Source organism: Malaclemys terrapin, chromosome 12 (genome assembly GCF_027887155.1).
Source record: "Malaclemys terrapin pileata isolate rMalTer1 chromosome 12, rMalTer1.hap1, whole genome shotgun sequence".
NCBI classification, from domain to species: Eukaryota; Metazoa; Chordata; order Testudines; family Emydidae; genus Malaclemys; species Malaclemys terrapin.
In genome coordinates, this window is record NC_071516.1 from 10912479 (window position 1) to 10936674 (window position 24196).

General features: G+C 46.5%; 1 protein-coding gene across 2 annotated transcripts in view; it reads right to left on the bottom strand.

Moving 5' to 3' along the window:
• Positions 1–3345, bottom strand: part of EDN3 (endothelin 3) — a 129016-nt gene extending 125671 nt beyond the window's left edge. For both annotated transcript variants that reach the window (XM_054045753.1, XM_054045752.1), the window contains exons 1-2: positions 3028–3345; positions 2257–2521 (exon numbers count right to left, since the gene is read on the bottom strand). In XM_054045753.1, coding sequence (XP_053901728.1) covers positions 2257–2521; positions 3028–3079 — 317 coding nt within the window. In that variant the 5' untranslated portion in view covers positions 3080–3345. The remainder of the gene's footprint in view (positions 1–2256; positions 2522–3027) is intronic.
• Positions 3346–24196: the final 20851 nt, after the last annotated feature.

Genomic DNA, 24196 nt, shown 5'->3' on the forward strand with positions numbered 1-24196 from the left:
TACTGTCAGAGGAAAGACTGTGTTGAGGCACAGTATGGGAAAGAGTAGTAGAGATTAGAATTATGCCAGAATTTCAGGATGTGCGTGTCAGTGAAATGGATAATACGCAGCTATGGACAGAAAAAAGTAAAAAGATTTCTACCTCAACGAATCTGCTCCCTGAGTGTATCTTAAATTTTCTCTGCCTATTTAGTGACAAATAAGATTTTACTACACTTATACTGCTGTTTGCTTTGCAAAGCTAGTGCAGTTGAGTTGAGGATTTTATTTAGGGTGACCAGATGTTCCGATTTTATAGGGACAGTCCCGATTTTTGGATCTTTTTCTTATAGAGGCTCCTATTACCTCTCACCCCGTCCCGATTTTTCACATTTGCTGTCTGGTCACCCTAATTTTATTCTAGTTCATGCGTCCACAGAATTGTGAACTAAGGGCTTGATTCCCCCCTTGATTGCCCTTCCTCATGTGATAATCCCTTCGATGGGATGACTCATATGAGTTCTCCGAGGGGGGTCATTAAATCCAGCACCAAGTTCCAAAAGCAGGATCTCAACTAACTTGTGAAGAAGCATGAGCCAAGACTCACGACTGAGTTGACAGGGCTGGCACTGAGAAAAGCTATCTTTTTACTGGTTAATTTAGCAGATTTGCCCTGGGGTCACTGAGAGACGACAAACATGAAACCTCCAGAGAGTCACTTTTCAGAGCAGAACTTTAATATTTTTTTCTCTGTACAAAGGGCACGATGGGATAGTTCACTGGCTACAAACAACTCTTTCCATTTATTATTATTTTGTAGAATCTGACCTACAGAGCGCTAGGCACTTTGAGGGCAATCCCAAAGAGCGTGCAATCTAAAAATATGGCTGCTTCTGTCCTGCCTTCCTTGCACTGAGATATTAACTCCCTGGACAAGAGCTGTTATAAGTTTGGTGCGCATTCACACTCTCTCAGTCTGGGGCCTCATAACTGGTACGGTGGCCAAGTAGCAGCTGGGGAAGTCATGCAGGGGAGGGATGGCAGCAAGAACTTGGTGCAGGGCTCTTTGTAGCCTCTCCCCTCTTCTGGGCAGGGAGCCCCAGCTCCCACAGCACACGATCCCTGCGGGGAATGCCTTCAACTGTAGTCTGCAAGGATCATCTTACAGCCCTCCTGTACCATTCCCAGGAGGGAAGGGGAGAGTACCCTCAGCCCCTTACTCACTCCAGTGTACTGGTTCCCAGCTCTCCTAGAAAAGGAATCTCCTTACTCCTCAGGGACACAGCATCTTCTCCCACCCTGCAGGGGCCTCGTTCACTCTAGGGGGCTGAAGCCAGTACCCAATTCCTAAGCTGGCTCACTATGGGTGTCTGACCCCCTATCCCCACTGGGGAGGAGGGATCACTCCACTCCTTATCCCCTTCCTTTTATCATCCTTCAGGGCTTGGGGATAGAGCAGGGACTCATGTCAAGGGGCTGCTCCCCAGCCATGGCCTTGTCCCACCAGGTCTCTGGCTCACTCACTTTGGAGAGCCAGTCCCCATTTGCTCATGCCGGCCCAGCTCCAGCTCCCTTGGCATTGCCTGAACTCCAGGTGCTGCTTCCCCTGCCCCATCCCTGGGCGTCTCTCCCCCCAGCCCTCCCAGGCGTGCTGCTCCCCATGCCCCATCCCCAGGGGTCTCTCCCCCCAGCCCTCCCAGGCGTGCTGCTCCCCATGCCCCATCCCCAGGGGTCTCTCCCCCCAGCCCTCCCAGGCGTGCTGCTCCCCCCCATCCCCGGGATATCTCTCCCAGGCGTGCTGCTCCCCCCCATCCCCGGGATATCTCTCCCAGGCGTGCTGCTCCCCCCCATCCCCGGGATATCTCTCCCAGGCGTGCTGCTCCCCCCCATCCCCGGGATATCTCTCCCAGGCGTGCTGCTCCCCCTCATCCCTGGGATATCTTTCCCCCCAGCTCTCCCAGGCCTGCTGCTCCCTCCATCCCCAGGAGTCTCTCCCAAGCTGCTCTCCCCTATTCCCAGGATCTCCCCCCAGCTCTCCGAGGTGTGCTGCTCCGCTCCCCCCCCCCCCATCTCTGCCTCCAGCTTTCTTGGGGGTGCTGCTCCCCCCATCTCCAGGGATCTCTCCCCCCACCCAGCACTCCCAGGTGTGCTGCTTCCCCCCCCCCCCCCCACTGCCGTCCAGCTCTCTCGGGGCTGCTGCCCCCCCCACTGCCGGGGTGTCTCCGGGGTGCTGCCCCCCCGCCCGGGGTCTCCGGGGTGCCGCCCCGCCGCACTCACTCGGGGGTGTTGATCCAGATGATGTCCAGGTGGCAGTAGTACACACACTCCTTGTCCTTGTAGGTGTAGCAAGTGCAGCGCTTGGCTCTGCGGCGCGGCGCTCCCGGGCCATCCGCCTTCCCTCCTCCGCCGGCCGGCAGCCCCCCTGCGGCGGCCCGGCCCGGGCTCTCCGCACCGACAAGCTCCCGGAGCGCGGGAAACCTCGGGCCCCGGCCGCTGCCGCTCTCCGCGAGGGGCCGGGGGCGAGGCACGGGCAGCGAGAACCCTGCAGGGTGGGGAGAGAAGAAAGGCTGAGAGCCGCTTGGGGGGGGGGGGGTCCCATCCCTCGGCTCTGACCCCCCCCCGCAAGGGGCTTGTCCTTTCCAATGCCCCCCCCCTATAACTGGACTTCTTTTGCGGGATGGCGAGGGGCTGAGTTGGGCTTGAATCCCTGGCGGACGGTAGGTGCGGAGGCAGCTCCCGGGGTCTCTGCCTGCTTTGGGGCCCCCCAGGAGCAATGCACGAGCAGGGCGCAGCGTGCCCGGGGCCAAGCGGAGTTCTTGGGTCGGGTTAGGGTCGCTGCTCAGGCGAGCATGAGCCCGAGGAGGCCCCGCGCTTACCACGGTTTAGTCGCTTTTCATGCAGCGTTCGTTTCTATCCGCTTCTTTCGCCTTTAAACCCCCACCTTAAACTACCGACTTGGGTTCCTACTCACTGACCACCCACCAGAAGCCGCAGGCGCGGCGGCTGCAGCCCCCAGGCGTGTGGGCCAACCAACCAATCCCCCTTTACCTGCGCTCGAGGTCACTGTAAGTCCAAAGAGTAACAAGAATCCCAGCTCCATGACATCCAAATGGCAAAACTTGTCAACGGCCGGCAAAAGGTGGCGTGCGGCGGGGATGACTTTGTTCCAGGAGAAATCGCTTCAGGTTGGAGGCAGGGGAAATCCTAGGTCTCACGGCGAACGCTGCTCCCAGCAATTGGTTCCCACACGGCGATGTGATCGCTGCTTCTGCCTTGTTGGGGGTGGGGGGGTGTCTCTTCCCCCCCGTGCAGTATTAGTCCTGGAGGGGAGAGTGTTGTCAAAAGAAGAAAAGATTCATTGCTGCACTTTTCCCACACACCCACCCCCACCCCAATCCGATTAGAAACTGGAGCTGCTGTTTTAAAGCTGCAGTTGCCTCCCACAAGACGACAGCTGACTGCTCAGTGTATATGGATCTTGAGGGTTGCTATCACTTATCCCCTCGTGGTTTCCCATGTCTTGCAGCCTTGCACAGGTAGAGAAAGGGAGAAGGCACAAGCTGCTGCCTGAACACCCTCCCCCGATGTTCTTAACTAGCTATAAGAACAGGAGTACTTGTGGCACCTTAGAAACTAACACATTTATTTCAGCATAAGCTTTCGTGGGCTACAGCCCACTTCTTCAGATGCATAGAGTGGAACACACAGACAGAAGATATTTATACATACAGAGAACATGAAAAGGTGGAAGTACGCATACCAATTGTAAGAGGCCAATCAATTGAGATGAGTTATCAGTAGCAGCAGAAGAAAAAAACTTTGAAGTGATAATGGAGATGACCCATAGATGGTGTGAGGAGAACTTAACATGGGGGGGGAGGGAGGATTCAATTAGGGTAATGACCCAACCATTCCCAGTCTCTGTTTAGACCTAAGTTAATTGTGTCTAATTTGCATATTAATTCGAGCTCAGCAGTCGCTCTTTGGAGTCTGTTTTTGAATTTTTTTTGTTGCAAAACTGACACCTTCAAGTCTGTCACTGAGTGATTAGAGAGGTTAAAGTGTTCTCCCACTGGTTTTTGAATGTTATGATTCCTGATGTCAGATTTGTGTCCATTTATTCTTTTGCGTAGAGACTGTCCAGTTTGGCCAATGTACATGGCAGAGGGGCATTGCTGGCACATGATGGCATATATCACGTTGGTAGATGTGCAGGTGAATGAGCCCCTGATGGTGTGGCTGATGTGGTTATATCCTATGATGGTGTCCCTTGAATAGATATGTGGACAGAGCTGGCATTGGGCTTTGTTGCAAGGATAGGTTCCTGGGTTAGTGTTTTTGTTGTATGGTGTGCATAACTAGCTATGTGGCTCTTAATCCATCTCTCTTAAAAGAGCTGGTCCTGGTATCGGCTCAGAGAGGTTGGCTGTTTTTTGTGGTCAAAGCATTAGATTGTGACTCAAATTTGTGCTCAGTTTTTTGTTTCTGCCACTGACTTCCTGTGTGACCTTGGGCAAGTCATTTAGGCCCTAGATCCACCAAGTACTTAGCAGCTAAATCCGGTCCCATGTGATCCACAAAACTCCCAGTGAATTCTATACGCACTCAGTGGCTAAATTTTCAGGGTAAAAATTCCCTAGGGGCCTATTTTTCTGCCTCGGCATAAGCACTGCTGCCTCACTCTAGGCGTCCAGATGCCTATTTCCTCTACTTGTTCCAAAATGATTCACGAAACGTGGGAAGACAGGCATTCATCTGCTTAAGCTGCATGCAGTCCCCAATCTGGTAGGCATGGGCTGTCTACCTCATTGGGTACCAGTCAAAATCTAGCTGGAGGAAGAGGAGGTGGTGCTTGCCCCCATTATAACTTTTAGCTCTGACAAAGAGGGAATTGAATGTAGGTCTCCCACATCCCTGGTGAGTGCTCTAGCCACTGGGCTAAAGGGTATAAGGTGAACGCCTCCTCTGTGTCCACTTGGTATGGAGCGAGGCAGGTGCCTATCTCATTCCTGTAAGAAACACCTTGGGCACCTAGCCACCTGATTCCTGCCATCAGTGCATTCCCTAAGCCCTCTTTCATGGGGGGAGAGGGGAAAAACCTACAATTATGCTCACTTTCTGGTATTTCATAAGAGCACTTTTCCCCTTCCCCAGGAAAACACATCATTCTCCTCCCCTACCTCCCCCCCCCCCCCCAAAAAAAAACAACCTCTGGTGTGTGTTGTTCAATAGCCACACTTTATATAAAAGCTCACTTAAATATCATGTTCCATTAATTAAGAAACTCGGTATTATTGCCTGTTTTCAAAGATGTAAAAATTAGGCAGAGAATGTAAATACTATGTTCTTGTCTAATAATACAAAGAAACATAATGTCTCTGAAAGTGACCACACTTTATGACATACATTTATAAAATACCAGAAGCAGGAGAGTGAACAGGCACTAAGTCCAAAGGCAGGCTGAAAAGACAGGATCACTGTGAGTTCTTAGAATTTGTAGTTAAATCAGAGTTTCTAGTAACAGTGAACCTCAAAGAAGCTCATGTCACTAGCACTACACTGGAGTTTGGCCCTGATCCAGCAAAGCATATGCTTAAATGTAAAGATGAGAGTATTCCCATAGATTTCAATACTCTCCCCTGCTTAAAGTTAAGCATATGTCTTATAACTTTTAGCCCAGTGGTTAGATCACTTGCCTGGCACTGGACCATTCAAGGTAGAGTGGCCCGTTAACACCTCTGCAGTCATAGGACAAAAAGAGGGGATTCATGAATTACAGATTGTTGTAATCCAGTGTGTTGAATGGTCCCACGCAATATGTGCTAACTACTTATGCTAAACAATCTATTCCACCTTGCATTTTGCTGTGCTCCTGGGAGTTTGTTTTCCAGACGTCATGAAAAGCTCTGTATGGCTCGAAACCTTACCTCTGTCACCAACAGAAGTTGCTCCAGTTAAAGATATTATCTCACCCACCTTGTCTCTGTAATATCCTGGAACCGACATGACTTCAGCTACACTGCATAATACCTGACATTGCATTTTCGCCTATCTTCAGGAGAAAAATTATAGAGGCATATTGTGCCATTATTTCTCAGTCAATGGGAAACACTGTTTATAAATCGAGGGTGTGATATGATTCTAAATTCTAATTTTATCACCTGAGTTTTCCTTTGTTGCAATATAAGAATTTTCCTTCTCCCTAATAATGAAGTATTTTCACAGTAATAAGAGAAACAGTGAAAGAAAGGAACAATGTAGCAGTATCATCATTTTATCATACTTATGGACTGATTAGCAATACAACAGCCACCAAAGACAATGTTAGAAACAGCAGTGTCCCAATCTCAAATGCTACTGAAAGGCAGTATTCTGCTTTTAAAATCCTACTATTTCTTTAAATATCGCCTTTAATGTATTCTGCTCTTTCTTACATGTGCTGTTTTCACTCTGAAAAGACAAGGGATGCTGTGTCAGCAAACCAAGTGCAGTGTAAACGAAAATGTAATAAAATGTATCCTAGAATTCGTAATCAAGGTTTAGAAATTAAGAACCCAAGGGCCAGGTTTTGACCAAATGAGCTGTAAAAGAAATAAAAGATTAGATGTAACTTCCGCTGCAAAGACAGAGAGAACCTTAGCAAAGAGATTATTATTTCTGGATTTTGTGTGGCCTGATTCTGTTCTCAACTACATTCAATTCAAAGGAATTATTCCTGATTTCCATCCAAGTAAGTAGGAACAGAAACAAATCTTTATCATGCATTATTATTAGTCTTTCATGTTAGGTAAATATATAGGCTAATAAGTCACAAATCAGAAGTTGTCTGAAAACACACATTGAATGTCACATCAATAATTATCACAAAGATTGTTTTTCCTTACTTAATAAGCAATTTCAATAAATGTGCTAGGTTCAGAAATGTTGAATGAATGTTGCATGAATGTTCCATATTCATTTAAAAATGTCTAAATTAGATATATAACTTTTAATTTTAGACCTGCATGGGAAATACTATTTTACAGATAATTTTGTAGCTGTATAGATGCAAACACCTGGAATCCAATACAGTGCAAAATGTGCTTTCTCAGTCATTGTTTCTAAATGAGGCCCAACGTAGGTATTTCTGATCTAGTGTTCCAAGTTCCAGGAGAGCAGATCAATAAGCATAACTATTAATTTATTATTTACTGTAATGGAAGAATGCCTAATTAGTAATTAGACCCCCCCAAAGAATGATTATGCTAATCTTTTACTATGGTGATTTTGAATGATGTTTAGGCATTTAACTTTACTCATTTTTTGACATATGATAAAGGTGGCTATGTGAGACCATTTGAGAGCAAAGCATTCTAAAAAGTGCACTAGCAATATTACATAGTCCTTGGTCAAAAAACCTAAAAGTGATTTTTTTTAAGACATACCCAGCAAGAAGTGTATATGAGGAGGCAGCTTGGCTCAACAGACAGGAAGTTAAGAGACCTGATTTACACGCTCTTATAGAGCTTTACCTTTGACTTGTTGTGTGACTTCGATAAGTCACTTTCCCCTCTATACCTCAGTTTCCAAATCTTGAGATCAATGTGCTGCATAGATGCTAAAAATCATTAGCATTAATACTCTCTACCCTCTTCCCCACTTCTCCCCACCTCCAATATGCCCCTTTCTGCCCCCTGTGTTGGTGGGTTGCAGAGGGAGTGGTGCCAGGAGTCAGCTATTCTGGTACTACATCCATAGAGTACTTCCCCACACCAGGGCAATCCCCAGGTCGGGAGATGCAGCCAATCTCCCTTCCCTTTGGGCCACATGAGCAGCTCAAAGGGAGTGAAGAAGAACAGAGAATCTGACTCATTCTTGAGTGTAAATATTTGAGAAGAAGTTACTTGTAATTGACTGAAAGGAGAGAGATGTCTAGAACACAGACAAGGCTGAGACTTAAGGAGTTTTGGAATGTGGAGCAGCTGAAGAGATGGCATTAGAGTTCCCGAATCAGACTGACAGCAGGAATTCCCAAGAAAAGTGAGCTCACAGATTCTATATTTGAAAATTTGAGACTGTTAGTATAATTAGGCACCTTGGGGTTTCTTTAACAAACAGTTTGTTTTTAACATATTTGTCTGGTCCTTGTCTCCCCATCATATAAATACTTCTGTGTAGGGGATTGATTACTTAATCAGATACTTTCTACCAATAATCCCATAGCATTTAGTCTCCAAACAAGTGCTACACAAAATAGTTGTTACTAAAAGCTTTAGAGCTGTTTAAACAAGGGAAACCACTAAGGGGGAACATTTAAAAAAAAAAAAGACTACCAGGATATACTCCCCTACTAATAAACATTGTATTAGAATTGGATTGTAAAGGTTTGAGAAGTAGTAGCACACAGATGTGCCACAGATGTCTGTTCTTAAAACTATGTAGCGGCCCTGGAACAGAACCTAATTCACAAATTATGCATATTTAAAAAAATAAATGTACCCCCCCCCATTGTCTTTTATTGGACTTGTTTAGCAGGCACCATTAAAATCTCCTTCCCCGTCTGCAATTCCAGCATTAATCACAATATTGTCCTATTTTTGAAATAGAAGATGCTGTAAAACTGCAAAGATTATGTTTTGAATGGCACACATTGTACTTTTCTCAAATGATAAACAAATTAATAGACAATGATTGTGTGTACAATGCAGTGAAATCAATAAGCTCTCCAGAAACACAGTGTTGTGATTATTATTTATTAAGTTACTTGTTGCTTGAGTTACACAGCAATAAAATCCCAAAGCTGATCATGTTTCCCCTGCCACTTTAGTTGCCAGACAGCCTGATTCAAAGTCCTTTGAAGTGAATGGAAAAAATCACATTTACTTCAGGGGCTTTTAAATCAAATTTAGAAAGATGATGACTACGTATGGTATTTTAGGAGCGTACAGGTCACAATTTGGTCACCCCTGTCTAAAGGAATCTTTCCCTCTGCCTGTCTCTTTCTTTCTTCCCGTCTTTTATTATTATTTACATAGCATCAAAAGTGAGCTAGATGATTAATAAAACAAATAGGAGGACAAGGTCCATATTCTGAAGAGCTTACAGTCTAGAAAGATAGAGCCCTGGTGTCCTTTCCTTTCTTTTCTTCCTTCTCAGCGCTCTTAGCATCAGGGCAACAGTGCATAAATATAAATATTCCTTCCTCTTTCAGCTGTTGTGGAATCTAGAAAGAAGTTTTGCATAAAATAATACTCCTTGCTGTTATAATTTATTGCAGGTAGAGCTCATATCTCTGGATAAAAAGTGCTACCTAAATGTGAAGTACTGTTGTTATTAATACTGTCCACCCTCCCCCAGATCTGAACCCTGACCTAAATCCCTGGATCCAAACAACCTCAAACTTTGGAGCAGTTAATAAAAGGAATTAAGAATAATATTTACAATAGTAATCCCTGCTAGATGAGACAATCTATTCACTTGAAATTCGTTCAGGTGAGGGGGCAGCACTGACAGAAGAGAAGTCTAGGATAAAATATGGGTAGTCAATTAATCTGGATACTTTATGCTGTTTGCATAAAATTGGGATTGAAGGCCACCAGCAAAAAAAAGATAAACTGGCGGGTGGGAGCTGAGATGGCTGCCTTGTGGGAAGAACTTGAAATGTTTCAAGAAGAAAGGAAGGGGTTATTTGATGGGACAGACTGCCTATTCTTTGAGGTACACTGGCTGGAGGAACTGCACAGGCCAAGCCAAATCATCCAGGGCAGATGGAAAAAAATGAGGCTCTGGAAATGGATGGAACCTGCCCTGGAGATGGGCAAGTCTCTAGGAGACAAGGTAGGTGAAAGGATGGCCTGTACCTTTAAGGGGTTCCGTTTCCAGCTCTGACCTGGGGCTGTGTTTCTCCTTTCTTCCCTTGCCCAGTTGACTGAGCCCAGGGCCTGCTGGGAAATCTCAGAGCCAGCTGCCTCTTATTAGGTGTAAGGGCAGGGGGGAGGAGCAGCACTGTCCTGTAAGATGCGCTAGAAACAGAGGAAAAGGCTGGTAGTCACTCCTTACGGAAAGGAAGCTGGTGAAGGAGGCAGGAAGAAGCTAGCAAAGGTCCAGGGAGGAGGCCTAGAGGTGAGCTACAGAGAGGCCCCTGCAGAAGTGTTTGTGCACTAGGGAGTGAGGGGAGGAGGCCTGAGCAGAGACAGGCACTGTTGGAACTGACCCTGGGAAATAGTGGAGCAAGCCAGGCTTTAGCGTAGGGCAGTTTTCTGTCCCGGGGCCCCAAGTGAGGGTCATGCCCCCAGCCATTATGGTGCTACCTACAGGGGTGGTGCAGAAACCCCTCCCCTCTATCCTGGAAAGCACTAATAAAGGGCCTGCTTGTTTTCTGCTTAGACTCTTCTGGTTTGTCTTAGAAGAAAAGGACTTTTGGTTTGGCTGGAGGGCCAAAGCAACAACAAACTTTAAATCAATGGCCCAGCCCAGGAAAGACTCTCTCCAGTGGGGAAACTCATCAGAGCCGTGCATGGGGACATTAGAGAGGTGAACTCTCAGCCTGAACTCTCAGTCACCCTTTGCCTCCCCTTCTCCGGAGCCCAAGGGAGGGGAACCTGGAACATATAGCAGGAGGAGCCATTACTTCTGCTCCTGTACTTACTGCTGTTGAACTGAGGGAGTGAGTGGAGCACCATCTATGGTCCAGAGTCAGACAGTTTAACAGCAGCGGCTGCTCCGATACTGCCCAGGTGTTGCTACGGAGGTTACGTTAAGGCAGAGGTTTTCAAACTGTGGGGTGTGTCCCCGCTATGGGGACGCAGAGGAACATTTCGGGGGGGGGGGGGCCTCAGGCCAGCCCTGCATAGCAGGGCTTGGGGAGGGAGTGCCACCTCCACCCCCTGACTCACCTCAGTAGGCTACCCAGTGTGTGAGTATGTGTCAACAGCTTCGTGCGCAGCACTGGCATCACCCGCAGAGACCATCACATGCGCCTTCCCCCATCCTGAAAACCTGAGGGGAGAGGGCAGGTATGGGGGGGGAGGGGAGCACAACCAAAAAATTGTAACTCAAAGGAGGGAGGGGCTCAGCTCAAGAACTTTTAAAACCACTGCACTAAGGTCATGCCTTTAAGGTTTTCTTCTCAATCATAATAACTTGAAATGGTTTTTTGGGGTTTGTTTTTTTATGAAAGTTTACATGGTGCAGCAATGGGTGGCACTGAAGATTCCTGCTTGCCTGGGTGAGCAGGATTTGGCAAGTCTGAGATCATGTGCTGTAAATGACACAATGTGGCTCTTGTGCGGGATTCATAGATTTGAAGGCCAGAAAAGATCATTTGGTCTGACCTCCTATGTAACACAGGCCATAGAACATCTCCAAAATAATTCCTAGAGCAGATCTTTTAGAAAACCAGCTAGTTTTGATTTAAAAATTGGCAGTGTTGCAGAATCCACCATGACCCTTAGTAAATTGTTCCAGTGGTTAATTACTTACTGCTTTAAAAAAAAAATTACAACTTATTTCCAATCTGAATTGTCTAGCTTCAGCTTCCAGCATTGGATTGTGTTATATCATTCTCTGCTAGATTGAAGAGCCCATGATTAAATATTTGTTCCGCATGTAAGTATTTATTGACTATAATCATGTCACACCTTAAGCTAAATAGGTTGATCTTCTTGAGTTTATCACTATCAGGCAGGTTTTCTAATCCTTTAATCATTCTCATTGCTCTTCTATGAACCCTCTCCAATTTTTCAACATCCTTCTTGAATTGTGGACACCAGAACTGAACTGGGGTGTGTGTGGGTGTGTGTGTGTGTGTACAAATAATAAATTATATAAAAATCTATTGTATATAATGTATATAACTTGCCCTCTAAACCACTTCAAGTGTTTTTAATCATTATGGTTTTCTTCCTTATTTGTGCGACTTTAACAATACTTTACTAGTTGGCCAAAAAGCCACAAACAATTCTCAAAAAGAAGAACAGGAGTACTTGTGGCACCTTAGAGACTAACAAATTTATTAGAGCATAAGCTTTCGTGGACTACAGCCCACTTCTTCACGGCTGTTACTCTGAAACAATTCTCAATTAACATTCACTTTTTTTCTGATTAAATTCTTCCTCCCAGCTGATCTGGCTCATAATTGTTTTCAGCTTTGTGAAATTAGCCCTTTTAAAGCATTGAGTATAGATGTTATTGGTCTGGATTTTATTCTATTTACACATTATAAATATGATTATGGCACAATCACTTATACCTCAGCTACAGTTCATTTTTAGTTCTGTGATCAGTTCCTCCTTACCTGTTAAGACAGTCTAATATAGAATTCCTCCATGTTGGTTACAACATTTTTGAGTTAGGAATTATCATCTATAATATTTAGAAATTCCAGGGATGTTTTAGTATTGTCAGCATGAGACCTCCGGGACGTGCTACTCAAACTGAATACACCAAGATCATGCAGGATTTTTTTTTTTTTTTTTTTTTTTTTTTGCCTAGGCATTACAGATGATTGCATAAGGAGCCAGCCATCCTGTTCTCTAGTGTGATTTGGCAGTCTGTAGCAGACACGAACTAATAGTCTATCTTGTGCTTTATCTGTTAATTTGTTGATCCATAAGCATTCAAGACAAATTTTTTTTCCAAGTTATCAGTGACTTAGAAACAGATCATTCTATTTTTGACAGAGTGCTGCTTCTCCTCCCCTTTTGCCCACTTGATCCTTCCTAGGTAACTTTTAACATTCTAATCATGCGAATCATCTCACCAGGTTTCAGAAATATCAATTAGGTCAAATTTATGTTTGTAAATGAGCAATTTCAATTCCTGTTGTTGGTTACCCAAAATCCTAGTATTAGTGTCTAGGCAATTAAAGAATTTCTTCTCTTCATGTTCTTTTTTCTTGATTAATTTTGTTTTCAACATCTTGATTCTGTGCTAAGAGTGCTCAAATCTACCCTCTTTTTACCCTCCCTTTTTGTTATTAGTTTAATGCCTTCCTGACGACTCTAGCCAGCTTATTCCCTAGGAGGCTGGTTCCCCTTCTACTGAGGTGGAGGTCATTCAAACTATACAGCTCCCTTTCCCCACAGAAGGTGGACCAATAGTCAAGGTGGGTGCAAGGATGTTTTGTGCCCTAGACGAAACTTCCACCTTGCGCGCCCCCCCCCCTCCCGCTCTGTGGCAGCTCTCCGCCCCCCCCTCCACCCTAAGGCGCCCCCCCCACAGCTGCTCCCCCCTCCACTCTGAGGCACTCCCAATCCGCGGCAGCTCCCCCCGGCCCGGGGAGCCATACGGCAGCTTCCCGCCCCAGCTCACCTCTGCTCCGCCTCCTCACCGAGCACGCCGTCGCTGCTCCACTTCTCCCGCCTCCCAGGCTTGCGGAGTCAATCAGCTGTTTGGCACCGCAAGCCTGGGAGGGAGAGAAGCAGAGCGGGGCAGCGTGCTCAGGGGAGGAGGTGGAGCAGAGGTGAGCTGGGGCGGGGAGTTCCCTGTGTGCTGCCCACTCCTTACTTGCTGCAGGCGGCCCTGCCCCAGCTCCGTCCGCCTAAATGCCTCCGCCGACCGGGGCAGCCGAAGATCCGGCTGCTGCGGTCGCCGCCAAAGGACACAAAATGCCGCCCCCCCCAAATGCTAGCGCCCTAGGCGACCACCTAGGTCACCTAATGGGTTCCACCGGCCCTGCCAATAGTCCACAAAACTCAAACTGTCTATCCTATACCACATACCTAGCCAGTGGTTCACTTTCAGAATTTTCTATCTTCGTTCTTCCTTTGCTCACAGGACAGGCAGTATCTCAGAGAAGACCTCTTGGACATTCTTCTTCTTCACCAGGCTTCTGAGTTCCCTGAAGTCACCTATCCAATCTTAGAGTGACGTCTCATGTCTTGGCTCCAAGAAGACCGCACACCTGTTGTCTGCTTGTCCCTTGCAGAATGTTCTTTTGATTTTTCAGAGTATTGAATCCCCAACAAGGATTGTCTGTCCTCCTTGGACACTTGGAGAACTCTTTATGGGCAAGCTTGCTTTTCTTACAGGTTGGGCCAAACTTCCATAAGTGTGTCCTGTACATCTCTCCATTCCCTTGGACCAGCTGGATCTTGGAAGGCATCTTCCACAGTTTCCATGCTGATGAGCTCGTGTCTATTGGAATCTTCTAACTGTGTGGAATTCTTCCTGGTCCTCTTTCTGGTGGTCACAGCCTGCCCATCCTCATCTGTGTCCAGCTGTGAAGAATACCGATGTGATCTCTTGCCTCTGTCAATAACTGAAGGAACAGTATTAGACGATAACCAATGTTGTGCATGCAAAACTTCCGATGTAGAAATCACGTTTCTGAAAAATTATATTGAAATATATATCTTCCAACAGTCAGTCTTTCTGCAATGAGAGGAGGGCGTTCTACTCTGGAACAGAGCTCAGCATATTGTGTATGAAACTTTAATACAATCCATCCTTGTATCAGAGGGGTAGCCGTGTTAGTCTGAAACTGTAAAAAGCAACAGAGGGTCCTGTGGCACCTTTAAGACTAACAGAAGTATTGGGAGCATAAGCTTTCGTGGGTAAGAACCTCACTTCTTCATACATCCTTGTATGTTATACTATTGGCAGCTGAATCACATTATTCATTCTGTGCTGTCAGTGTCATAGGCACTAAAGTGGAAGTTACTCGTAGAAAAACAAACTAAATGATCATATTTTCTTCCCATCTATGCCATACATTCCTTTGCAGATGTGCTGATCAAATCCAGCCCTAATTAGCATTTCTGTATTGCTTGAGTTAGAAGCTCATGTTCTGGCATTGTACTGAATTTAGTACATAAGCACAAAAATAGATTACAAAGTTATCTGATAGACAGTAGAGAAGCTGGTGTCTTGCCAGGGGGTCTTTGCAGGGAATTACTTCATAATACAAGTGCAAACCTCTAGCTATGGCTTTTCTGGGGCAGCCACAGCCGAGTCCCATCAATCTAGCAACAAATCTGACATTGTGTTTGAATATGTGACCTTTCCTTCTCTCTCCGTGTAATTTATCTCTCCACCGAGGAAAGACTTCCAGAGAGAAATAAACAAGGGTCTGCTGGCATGAACTAGTCAAAGGGAAAATAAAATGATAAATGAACCTCTATGACATAAGCAGATTGACATGACAAACTGCAAGTGCTGTTCACACCTAAGCCCTCTGAGAGCTATTTCATCTGCTGATGGTTGAGAAGAGGAGCCTTCCTCCCTGGATTCTGTATTTGTGAATATATTCTATTATCTATTGACTTGATATAGCTCTCTTAATTCCCTGCAGCCCAATATTTGGGAAAACTGGATGAAGTCACACTACTGTCGGAAGACAAAGACAAGGCTGAGTCAAGCGTCTGTAGGTCTCAACGCAGCAAAATCGAAAACATGGCAGCAAGTCTCAGAGCTTGGGCCAACTGACTTGGGCTTGCACTATGGGGCTAAAAACAGCAGTGAAGACTTCCTACTCAGGCTGAAGCCTGGGCTCTGAGACCTTCCCTCCTCCCCAGGTCTCAGAGCCCAGGCTCCAGCTGGAGCCCAACCAATACAAATAGTTGTTAAGAAGATACCAGGCCATTTCGGTGAGCTTTTATTTAGGGCTTTTGGGATGTTCTGCTATTTCCTTGGCAGAAATCTTTCAGGTACAAACATTTACAGGCTATGGGACTGAAGAATGTTGTTGGGGGAATCTGAGACTGTTGTTGCATGATGTTCCTTTTAGCTGTACATATTTTTCTTTTAAATTGCACACCACAATGGCAAATTAAAAGAATATTGAGATCAACCTGGGACAAAGGACAAGTTTTCAAAACTGTTTATTCTTCAAGGGACTCTAAGATGGAAAGAAGAGGCTGCAGAGATTCGTGCTAACTGGCTGGCCCTCAGCCTGTACTGTAACCAATAAAACTTTCGGCATCCACTGAACAAAATAACCCATGTGGAATGAGGCCTTGAATGGGACATGCTACATGTTGCTTCTAAAACACACCCTTTTGCACATAATTTAACTTGCACGGTGGTGGGGAAGGAGAGATTTTCCTGATCTCAGTAGGATGGAGTCTTTGTTCCATTTCATTTTCAAAAGCCTGGTGATGACCCAGAGTCACACCTCACCCCATCTAGCAGATTGTTTCTCTGAATCCTGGGTCACTGCAGGGCTGGCGCAACCATTAGGCGATCTAGGCAGTCGCCTAGGGCGCTACAATTTGGGGGGCGGCGACCACGGCGGTATTTCGACGGCGGGACCTTCTGCCGCCTCTGTGGAGGGCGGCATTTTGGGGCGGGACCTTCCGCCGCCTAGGGTGGCAGAAAAGCTGACGTCACTCCTGGGTGACTGACAAGAGGGAATGTGTCCCAAAAGCAGCCCTGGATCACAGGTGCATGAACATATTTTTTTCAAAAGCCTTTTTCTTTCTTCTAGGAGAAACAAGAGCTGTGATTGTGCTCCCTCTGTTCAGTTTAATTGCTTCTATGCCTCTTGGGTCCTAAAATGAGATCATTTGTTTCACGTATTAAAAAAAGGGCATATGGGGGTTTGCTGTTCATGTCCCCTAAATTTGTTGTGGTCTCTTCTTTGGTATGTAGCTTTAAAAAAAAAAATTGGTCTGGAGAAGCATAATCTAGATGTTACAGCAGGGAACAGAGTCTCAGATTTTTAGAACCTGGTGTACAAAATTTTGCAGACAAAAAGGATCCTGCAGTTACCATGGCTGCATGTGCATGTGCATAGTCACAGTAACTGTACCTGCAGTTTAAAAGTGCATTTAACCTGCAGTAATTGTACACAGCACCGGAGGACACGGTGCTTTCTTCCATTGTTCACTTTTTGCCCAGGCAGTTCTAAAATCCTTGTCCTTTAACTGAACTCTGCCCTAAACTTACTGTGCACGCTTGGTCTAGTCATGTAAGCCCTGCAAGTTTCTCCCAGATGTAAAATGAGTGATGATTATTGGTTGAGCTGGCTAACGAGCAGAATAAAATATTCATTGAATAAAAGTATTCAATGGATATGGCCATTATTTATTGAATAAGTGATCTGATAAGTATTCTGCTAGCAATAGAGCCATTCTAATATCACACACAATTATTTCTCAGTAAGCTTATTGATGAGTAGTTGCAATGTTTGAATAATAAAAGTAACCATCTCTAATATTTACTCCTGAGGGTATTCTGCACCAAAACATTAAAAATGTTGCACACGCTATTTTAAAATTCTGCAAGTTTTATTTGTCAATAAATAAATGCAGAGGCTCCATCATGGCAGTGGGGAACACAGGTCACTGGCTGCACGAAGGTGGGAGATCACCGACCAGCTTCCCCACTCTGGGACACGGACTCAGTGGTGAGGCTGTACCTGACCCTGACACAGCACAAGGCCTGGGCCTACCCCAGAAACACCCTGGGGCCCTGCCCCTCTGTGCCAGGTGTACCAGCTGTGGGGCAGGCAGGCTCAACCAGGCAGGATCCAAGTGTGGAGGGGCTCAGTGTTGGGGGAGCAAGGTGTGGGGTGAGAGGATTCTGTATGGGACAATCTGGATGCAGGCAGCTCAGTGGGGGGTCTAGGTGTGGGGGATCTGGATGCACAGAGGCTAGTTATGGGGGTTCCAGGTGCAGGGGCAATGGGACTCTGCAGGTGAAAATGGTTGGGGCTCAGCAGAGGGGTGTGGGGGTGACAACAGGGGGGTCTGGGTGCTGGGGGAGGGGACTTGGGGTGAGGTTCCAGGTGCAGCTAGTTGGGGGTCAGTGGCATGGGGGTCGGGATGTGGGGGCTCAGGGTAGTGCAGGGGGAGTGGGCTCATCAGGGTGGGGGTTTGAGTGCAGGGAGCTCTGTGGGGGGTGGGCTGGGTGCAGGGGTGGGGATCCGGAGGCAGGGAGCTCCAGATGCAGGGGTTGAGGTTCAATGGGGTGGGGTTCGGGTATGGAGGGCTGGGGGGTTCTTGGTGTACGGGGTGAGGCTTGGTGTGGGTGTCTGGGAGGTCCAGATGCACAGGGGTTGGGCGGTTGGGGGAGCAGCTCCCCGTACAGTGATCCCTCCCCCCGCAGCTGAGGAGCGATGGGGGCAGGAAACAGGGGAGAATGCTGTGCTTCCTGCAGCTGGGGTAGATTTCTGGGGTTGGGTTTGACATAGCCCCAGCCACTCCTTGCAGGAGAAGAGGAAATCCCATCCTCCCCTGCTTCCAGCCCAGCCGGGACTAGCAGCAGATCCCAGCTCAGGGTAGGATCCACTGGCTGGGGTGTCCCCAGCCCTGCGGTGATTTACCTCTCCACTGGCTGCTCTGGGTGCCCGAAACGATGTACCTGCACAGCTAGGGAGGGGTGTGTAACTGCTCTTGCAGCTTCCCTTTCCTTCCCTGTTAGAAAGTCATTTTTCTGCAGGCAAGCAAAGAAATCTGTGGGGGACATGAAATCTGCGCAGAAGTCCCCCAGGAGTAAATATTTACTGATCTCATAGGACTTATGTTAGGCCTAATTGATTCATATTTGTGAAGTGAGTTGAGAGATTTAAAATGGAAGGTCCCAGCAAAGTATTAACAATTCTGATCTTTACTCACATGGATCCCTGCCTTCCCGCAGACCTGCGCTGATACATGCTTTGTACTGCACTATAATTTGAACAGATGTTCATATAAGTCTGTCCCACATTGTAGTGCTAAATATGCCCAAATGTCCACAAGTGTCACTAAACTGGGTACAAACAACACCTGAAGTTCGTAAGCTTCAGCCACTGAAAACAATGGGACCTGCTGGGCTCTGATCATGTCTGAAAATCTGGCCCAGATAAAATATTGCTAACATTTCTGATTTATTAGCTTCTGCTATAAAATGTTCAGATCAGACAGGCATGGCCATGCTATGGAAGATTCGAGTGTGTTTCCCCTCTTTTCAGCAGCAATTCTTTTGCTTTTCTATCTTTTCCGAGTAATCTTTTTATTGCTTTCAGAAGAGAAAGTGGAGCCAGGGAAGGAGAAAAGTTATGAAGCAATAATAGAAGTAACCTAATACACAGCGTGTCACAATAGAAGAGGCAAAAAACTAATATACATAGTATATTTGTGGTTTCTGTGCACCTACTGTGCTTGTTTGTGTACAAGCATACCTATACGCTCACAGGGACTGCAAATAAACCATGGGGAAGAGCCAATGGTCTGTACCAGAATGATCTGAATAGTGCTATTAAATTCAATGGACTCCTCGTGTGAGTGAGGGTTTCGCAGGATCAAGCCCAGATACAGCAAATCCTTATGACTGTTAATCAAAGCTGTCAAGAAAGTAAGACCATTTTTTGTTTTTATTTTTAATCCCCAATTTATCAAATTAGGTGATGGCTGACTCCATCCAGCTATCCCAGACCAGTGTGTCACTCCATTAGGTTACATTTTGGGTGCATTTTTCCAGCATTTAACAAATGCCGTCTTGGCATTCTGGCTGGATTTTCAATAAACAATTCTTGTAATATCTGAATGTCTGGGAACCTATCAAGATAGCTATTCATTAAATGTTTTGGGTCACAGGCTAAATACATCTTTAAAATCATACTTATTTTCCCAATACTCTCCTTCAAAGAAGTAAACACCCTGGGGAAATGCTACTGCAGGCACAATAAAATCTCTATTTTCCTTAGTCCAATTCCACTATATGTCATTGCATCTATTAAATTAGAACATTTTGGCAGAAATCCAGCAAGATTTCTGTTGTCTTCAGCTGTTTCCAATGTAACAAAAGTTTCTTAATCTGTAAATCCATTGTTTGTTATTGAAGTTTAGATCAGGTTGGCAACTCTGTCTACTTGACAAACATCGCCCCCTTCCTGTCCCCCCCCGTAAGAGACACTTGCCAGTCTTTTCAAAGTAGAGAAGCATAATATAACCAAAACAGTATTCCCCCCACGCCCACCCCGGATAACCATTATATGCAACGCAACAGAATAAAATTGGGTTTTTCCCCCCTGTCCCATTGTCAACAACTTCTTAAATTAGTGCTCAGTGCTCTCTTGCAAGAGACTTCCATTATACTGTGTCCAGTTCTAAATGGCTATGCATAAAAACCAAGAGCTTCACAGCGCCCTGCCAAGACTCTGTCTGGTAAGCTCAGCCCACAGTCCCCAATATCTACATCTTCCCTGCTGTGCCAAAACTTAACAACAGTTGCACTTAATCCTCCCCCCACCCCACATTAACATAACAATTGCAAATACTTTTAGGTTGGATATAACTAAAGTAACAATGTTCAGTTAGTCTTTGAGGTGCTCTGTGCTGTCTCTTGAACCTGCAGGGCTTCCCTGGATGATCAACACGACTGCTGTCAAGAGGCAGCAAGTCCATTAGTTCTGGTTGTTCCATGGCCTAGAGCTCTGTTGTCTCAGCTTGTTGTGATTATTGCCTGCCTGAGGGACCAGACATCAATCCATGCTCTCCAAATCTTTCTAAACAAGTCTCTCATATTTCAAACTTGTAAGTACAGCCAGGCAAGGCGTGTTAGTTTTATCTTTGTTTTCTCAACTTGTAAATGTACCTTTTGCTAGAGTGTTTACCTCTGTTTGCTGTACTTTGAACCTAAGGCTAGATGGTGTTCCTCTGGGCTCTTTAAGTTTGATTACCCTGTAAAGTTATTTTCCATCCTGATTTTACAGAGATGATTTTTACCTTTTTCTTTAATTAAAAGCCTTCTTTTTAAGAACCTGATTGATTTTTTCCTTGTTCTAAAATCCAAGGGGATTGATCTGGACTCACCGGGGATTGATCTGGACTCACCAGGAATTGGTGGGGGAAAAGGGAAGGGGGGGGGGGAATGATTAATTCCTCCTTGTTTTAAGATCCAAGGGGTTTTGGATCACTGTTCACCAGGGAGTTGGTGGAAGAGTCTCTCAAGGCTACCCAGGGAAGGGAGTTAGCCCATTGGGAGTGGTGGCAGCGGATCAGATCTAAGCTGGTAGTTAAGCTTAAAAGTTTTCATGCAGGTCCCCACATCTGTACCCTAAAATTCAGAGTGGGGAAGGAGCCTTGACAGGTGCACTGTGGGAAGCTATCTCACAGTTCCCACAGTCTCCGCTGCCCATTGGAATTCTGGGTTAAGCTCCCAATCCCCGATGGGGCAAAAACATTGTTGTGAGTGGTTTTGGGTATGTGTCGTCAGTCTCCCCTCCTTCCCTCCCTCCGTGAAAGCAACTGCAGACAATCATTTTGTACCTTTCTTCCTGGCTTACCCATGCAAACGCCATAGCACGGCAAGCATGGAGCCTGCTCAGCTCACCGCTGCTGTTGCGAGCATTGTAAACACCTCGCACATTATACTGCAGTATGTGCAGAACCTGCCTAAGAGACGGCAGCATGAGGACGATTGTGAGGAGGACATGGACACAGACGTTACTGAAAGCACAGGATTTGGCAATAGAGACACCATGGCGGCAGTGGGGCTGGTTAATACAGTGGAATGCTGATTCTGGGCCCGGCAGACAAGCACAGACTGGTGGAACCGCACAGTGTTGCAGGTATGGGATGATTCCCAGTGGCTGTGAAACTTTTGCATGCGTAAGGCCACTTTCCTGGAACTCTGTGAGTTGTTTTCCTGCGCCCTGAAGCGCAGAAATACCAAGATGAGAGCTGCCCTGACAGTTGAGAAGCGAGTGGCGATAGCCCTGTGAAAGCTTGCAATGCCAGACAGCTACCGGTCAGTCAGGAATCAATTTGGAGTGGGCAGATCTACTGTGGGGACTGCTGTGATTCAAGTAGCCAATGCAATTACTGACATTCTGCTATCAAAGGTAGTGACTCTGGGAAATGTGCAGGCTATAGTGGATGGCTTTGCTGCAATAGGATTCCCTAACTGTGGTGGGGCGATAGACGGAACCCATATCCCTATCTTGGCACCGGAGCACCTTGCCAACCAATATGTAAACCGCAAGGGGTACTTCTCAATGATGCTGCAAGCACTGGTGGATCACAAGGGACATTTAATCGCCATCAACATGGGATGGCCGGGAAAGGTGCATGGCGCTCGCATCTTTAGGAACTCCGGGCTGTTTGAGAAGCTGCAAGAAGGGACTTACTTCCCAGACCAGAAAATTACTGTTGGGGATGTTGAAATGCCAATAGTTATCCTTGGAGATCCAGCCTACCCCTTGCTCCCATGGCTCATGAAGCCATACACAGACAGCCTGGACAGTAGTAAGGAGCAGTTCAACTGTAGGCTGAGCAAGTGCAGAATGGGGGTAGAATGTGCCTTTGGATGTTTAAAAGCCCACTGGCGCTGTTTGCTGACGAGGTTAGACCTCAGCACAACCAATATTCCCATTGTTATTACTGCTTGCTGTGTGCTGCATAATATCTGTGAGAGTAAGGGGAAGATGTTTATGGCCAGGTGGGAGGTTGAGGCAAATTGCCTGGCTGTCAATTTTGAACAGCCAGACACCAGGGCAATTAGTAGAGCACAGGTAGGTGCGCTGCGCATCAGAGAGGCTTTGAAAGCCAGTTTCATGACTGGCCAGGTTATGGTGTGACAGTTGTGTGTGTTTCTCCTTGATGCAAACCCGCCCCCTTTGTTGATTTTAATTCCCTGTAAGCCAACCACCCTCCCCCCTTCGATCACAGCAGGCAAAGGAAATAAAGTCACTATTGTTTTGAAACCATGCATTCTTTCTTTATTACTTTTTAAAAAAAAAAAAAGGGGGGGGGATAAGGTATCCCAAATGGGGTAGGTGAGGAGGGAAGGCCAAGGCCACATTGCTTATTGTAGCTACACTACAAATCAAAACTGTTTGAATGTCAGCCTTCTGTTGTTTGGGCCATCCTCTGGAGTGGAGTGGCTGGGTGCCGGGAGCCTTCCCTGCGTTCTTGGGCATCTGGGTGAGGAGGATATGGAACCTGGGGAGGAGGGCAGGCGGTTGTACAGTGGATGCAGCAGCGGTCTGCGCTCTTGTTGGCTTTCCTGCAGCTCCACCAGACACCTGAGCATGTCTGTTTGCTCCCTCATTAGCCTCAGCATTGCATCCTGCCTCTTATCCTATCTCCTAGAACTGGAAGGGACCTTGAAAGGTCATCGAGTCCAGCCCCCTGCCTTCACTAGCAGGACCAAGTACTGATTTTGCCCCAGATCCCTAAGTGGCCCCCTCAAGGATTGAACTCACAACCCTGGGTTTAGCAGGCCAATGCTCAAACCACTGAGCTATCCCTCCCCTCTCTTCTCATCGCGCTCACTTAATGCTTTCCTGGACTCTGCCACTGAATGACTCCGTGAATTCAGCTGTGCCCTATCAGTGTGGGAGGACTGAATGAGCTCGGAAAACGTCATCGAGTGCGTTTTTTTTCCGTCTTCTAATCTGCGATAACCTCAGGGACAGAGAGGATGGGGGAGCATAGAAACATTTGCACCTGCGGAGGGATAAAAAGGGAGTGTAAAATTTAAGATGATACATTTCTGAGAACAAAAGGGAGACTCTTTCATACTGAATCAAGCAATTCACAGCAGACAGCACATGTGCTTTAGGTACAAGGTCGCATTTTGCCTTTTAGATTGAGCGCCTGCCGGTATGGTGACACATCACACATGGCTGGGCAACAGAATTTGGTTTTCAGGCAGCCATGGTAAGCCAACGGGTACGCAGGTTTGGCTCTAACGCCTTCATAACATATGGGAATGTTTTCAAACTGCAGCGCCCTCCTTTCCCAAAGCAAGCAATGCCAGTTGGGTTTGCCATTTAAAAGGAGGGGCTGTGACTTTCGGGTGGATGTGCAGCACACACCTCCCCACACCCCTCTGCGTGGCTATTTGGGATGATCCCTTCACCCCTCCCCTGCCGCGTGGCTAATCTCAGGGATGATCCCTTTTAGCCAAGTGCAAACAGCCCAGCATGAACGGGGTCCTTTTACTGTTCCCTTACAAAAATTCCCCTATTTCAACCAGGTGACCATGAATGATATCACTCTCCTGAGGCTAACACAGAAAGATATAGACCAAATGTTGCTTGAATGCAACCAAAACCCAGGACCATTCACTGCCATGATCTGTGCTGCAATGATTCCAGACTACTTGCTACTGGCTTGGCGTGGTAAAGTGTCCTACCGTGGAAGACGAAATAAGGCAGCCCTCGCCAGAAACCTTCTGCAAAGGCTTTCAGAGTACCTTCAGGAGAGCTTCATGAAGATGTCCCTGGAGGATTCCCGCTCCATCCCCAGACACGTTAACAGACTTTTCCAGTAGCTGTACTGGCCGCGAATGCATCCCAAGTCTTCAGGGA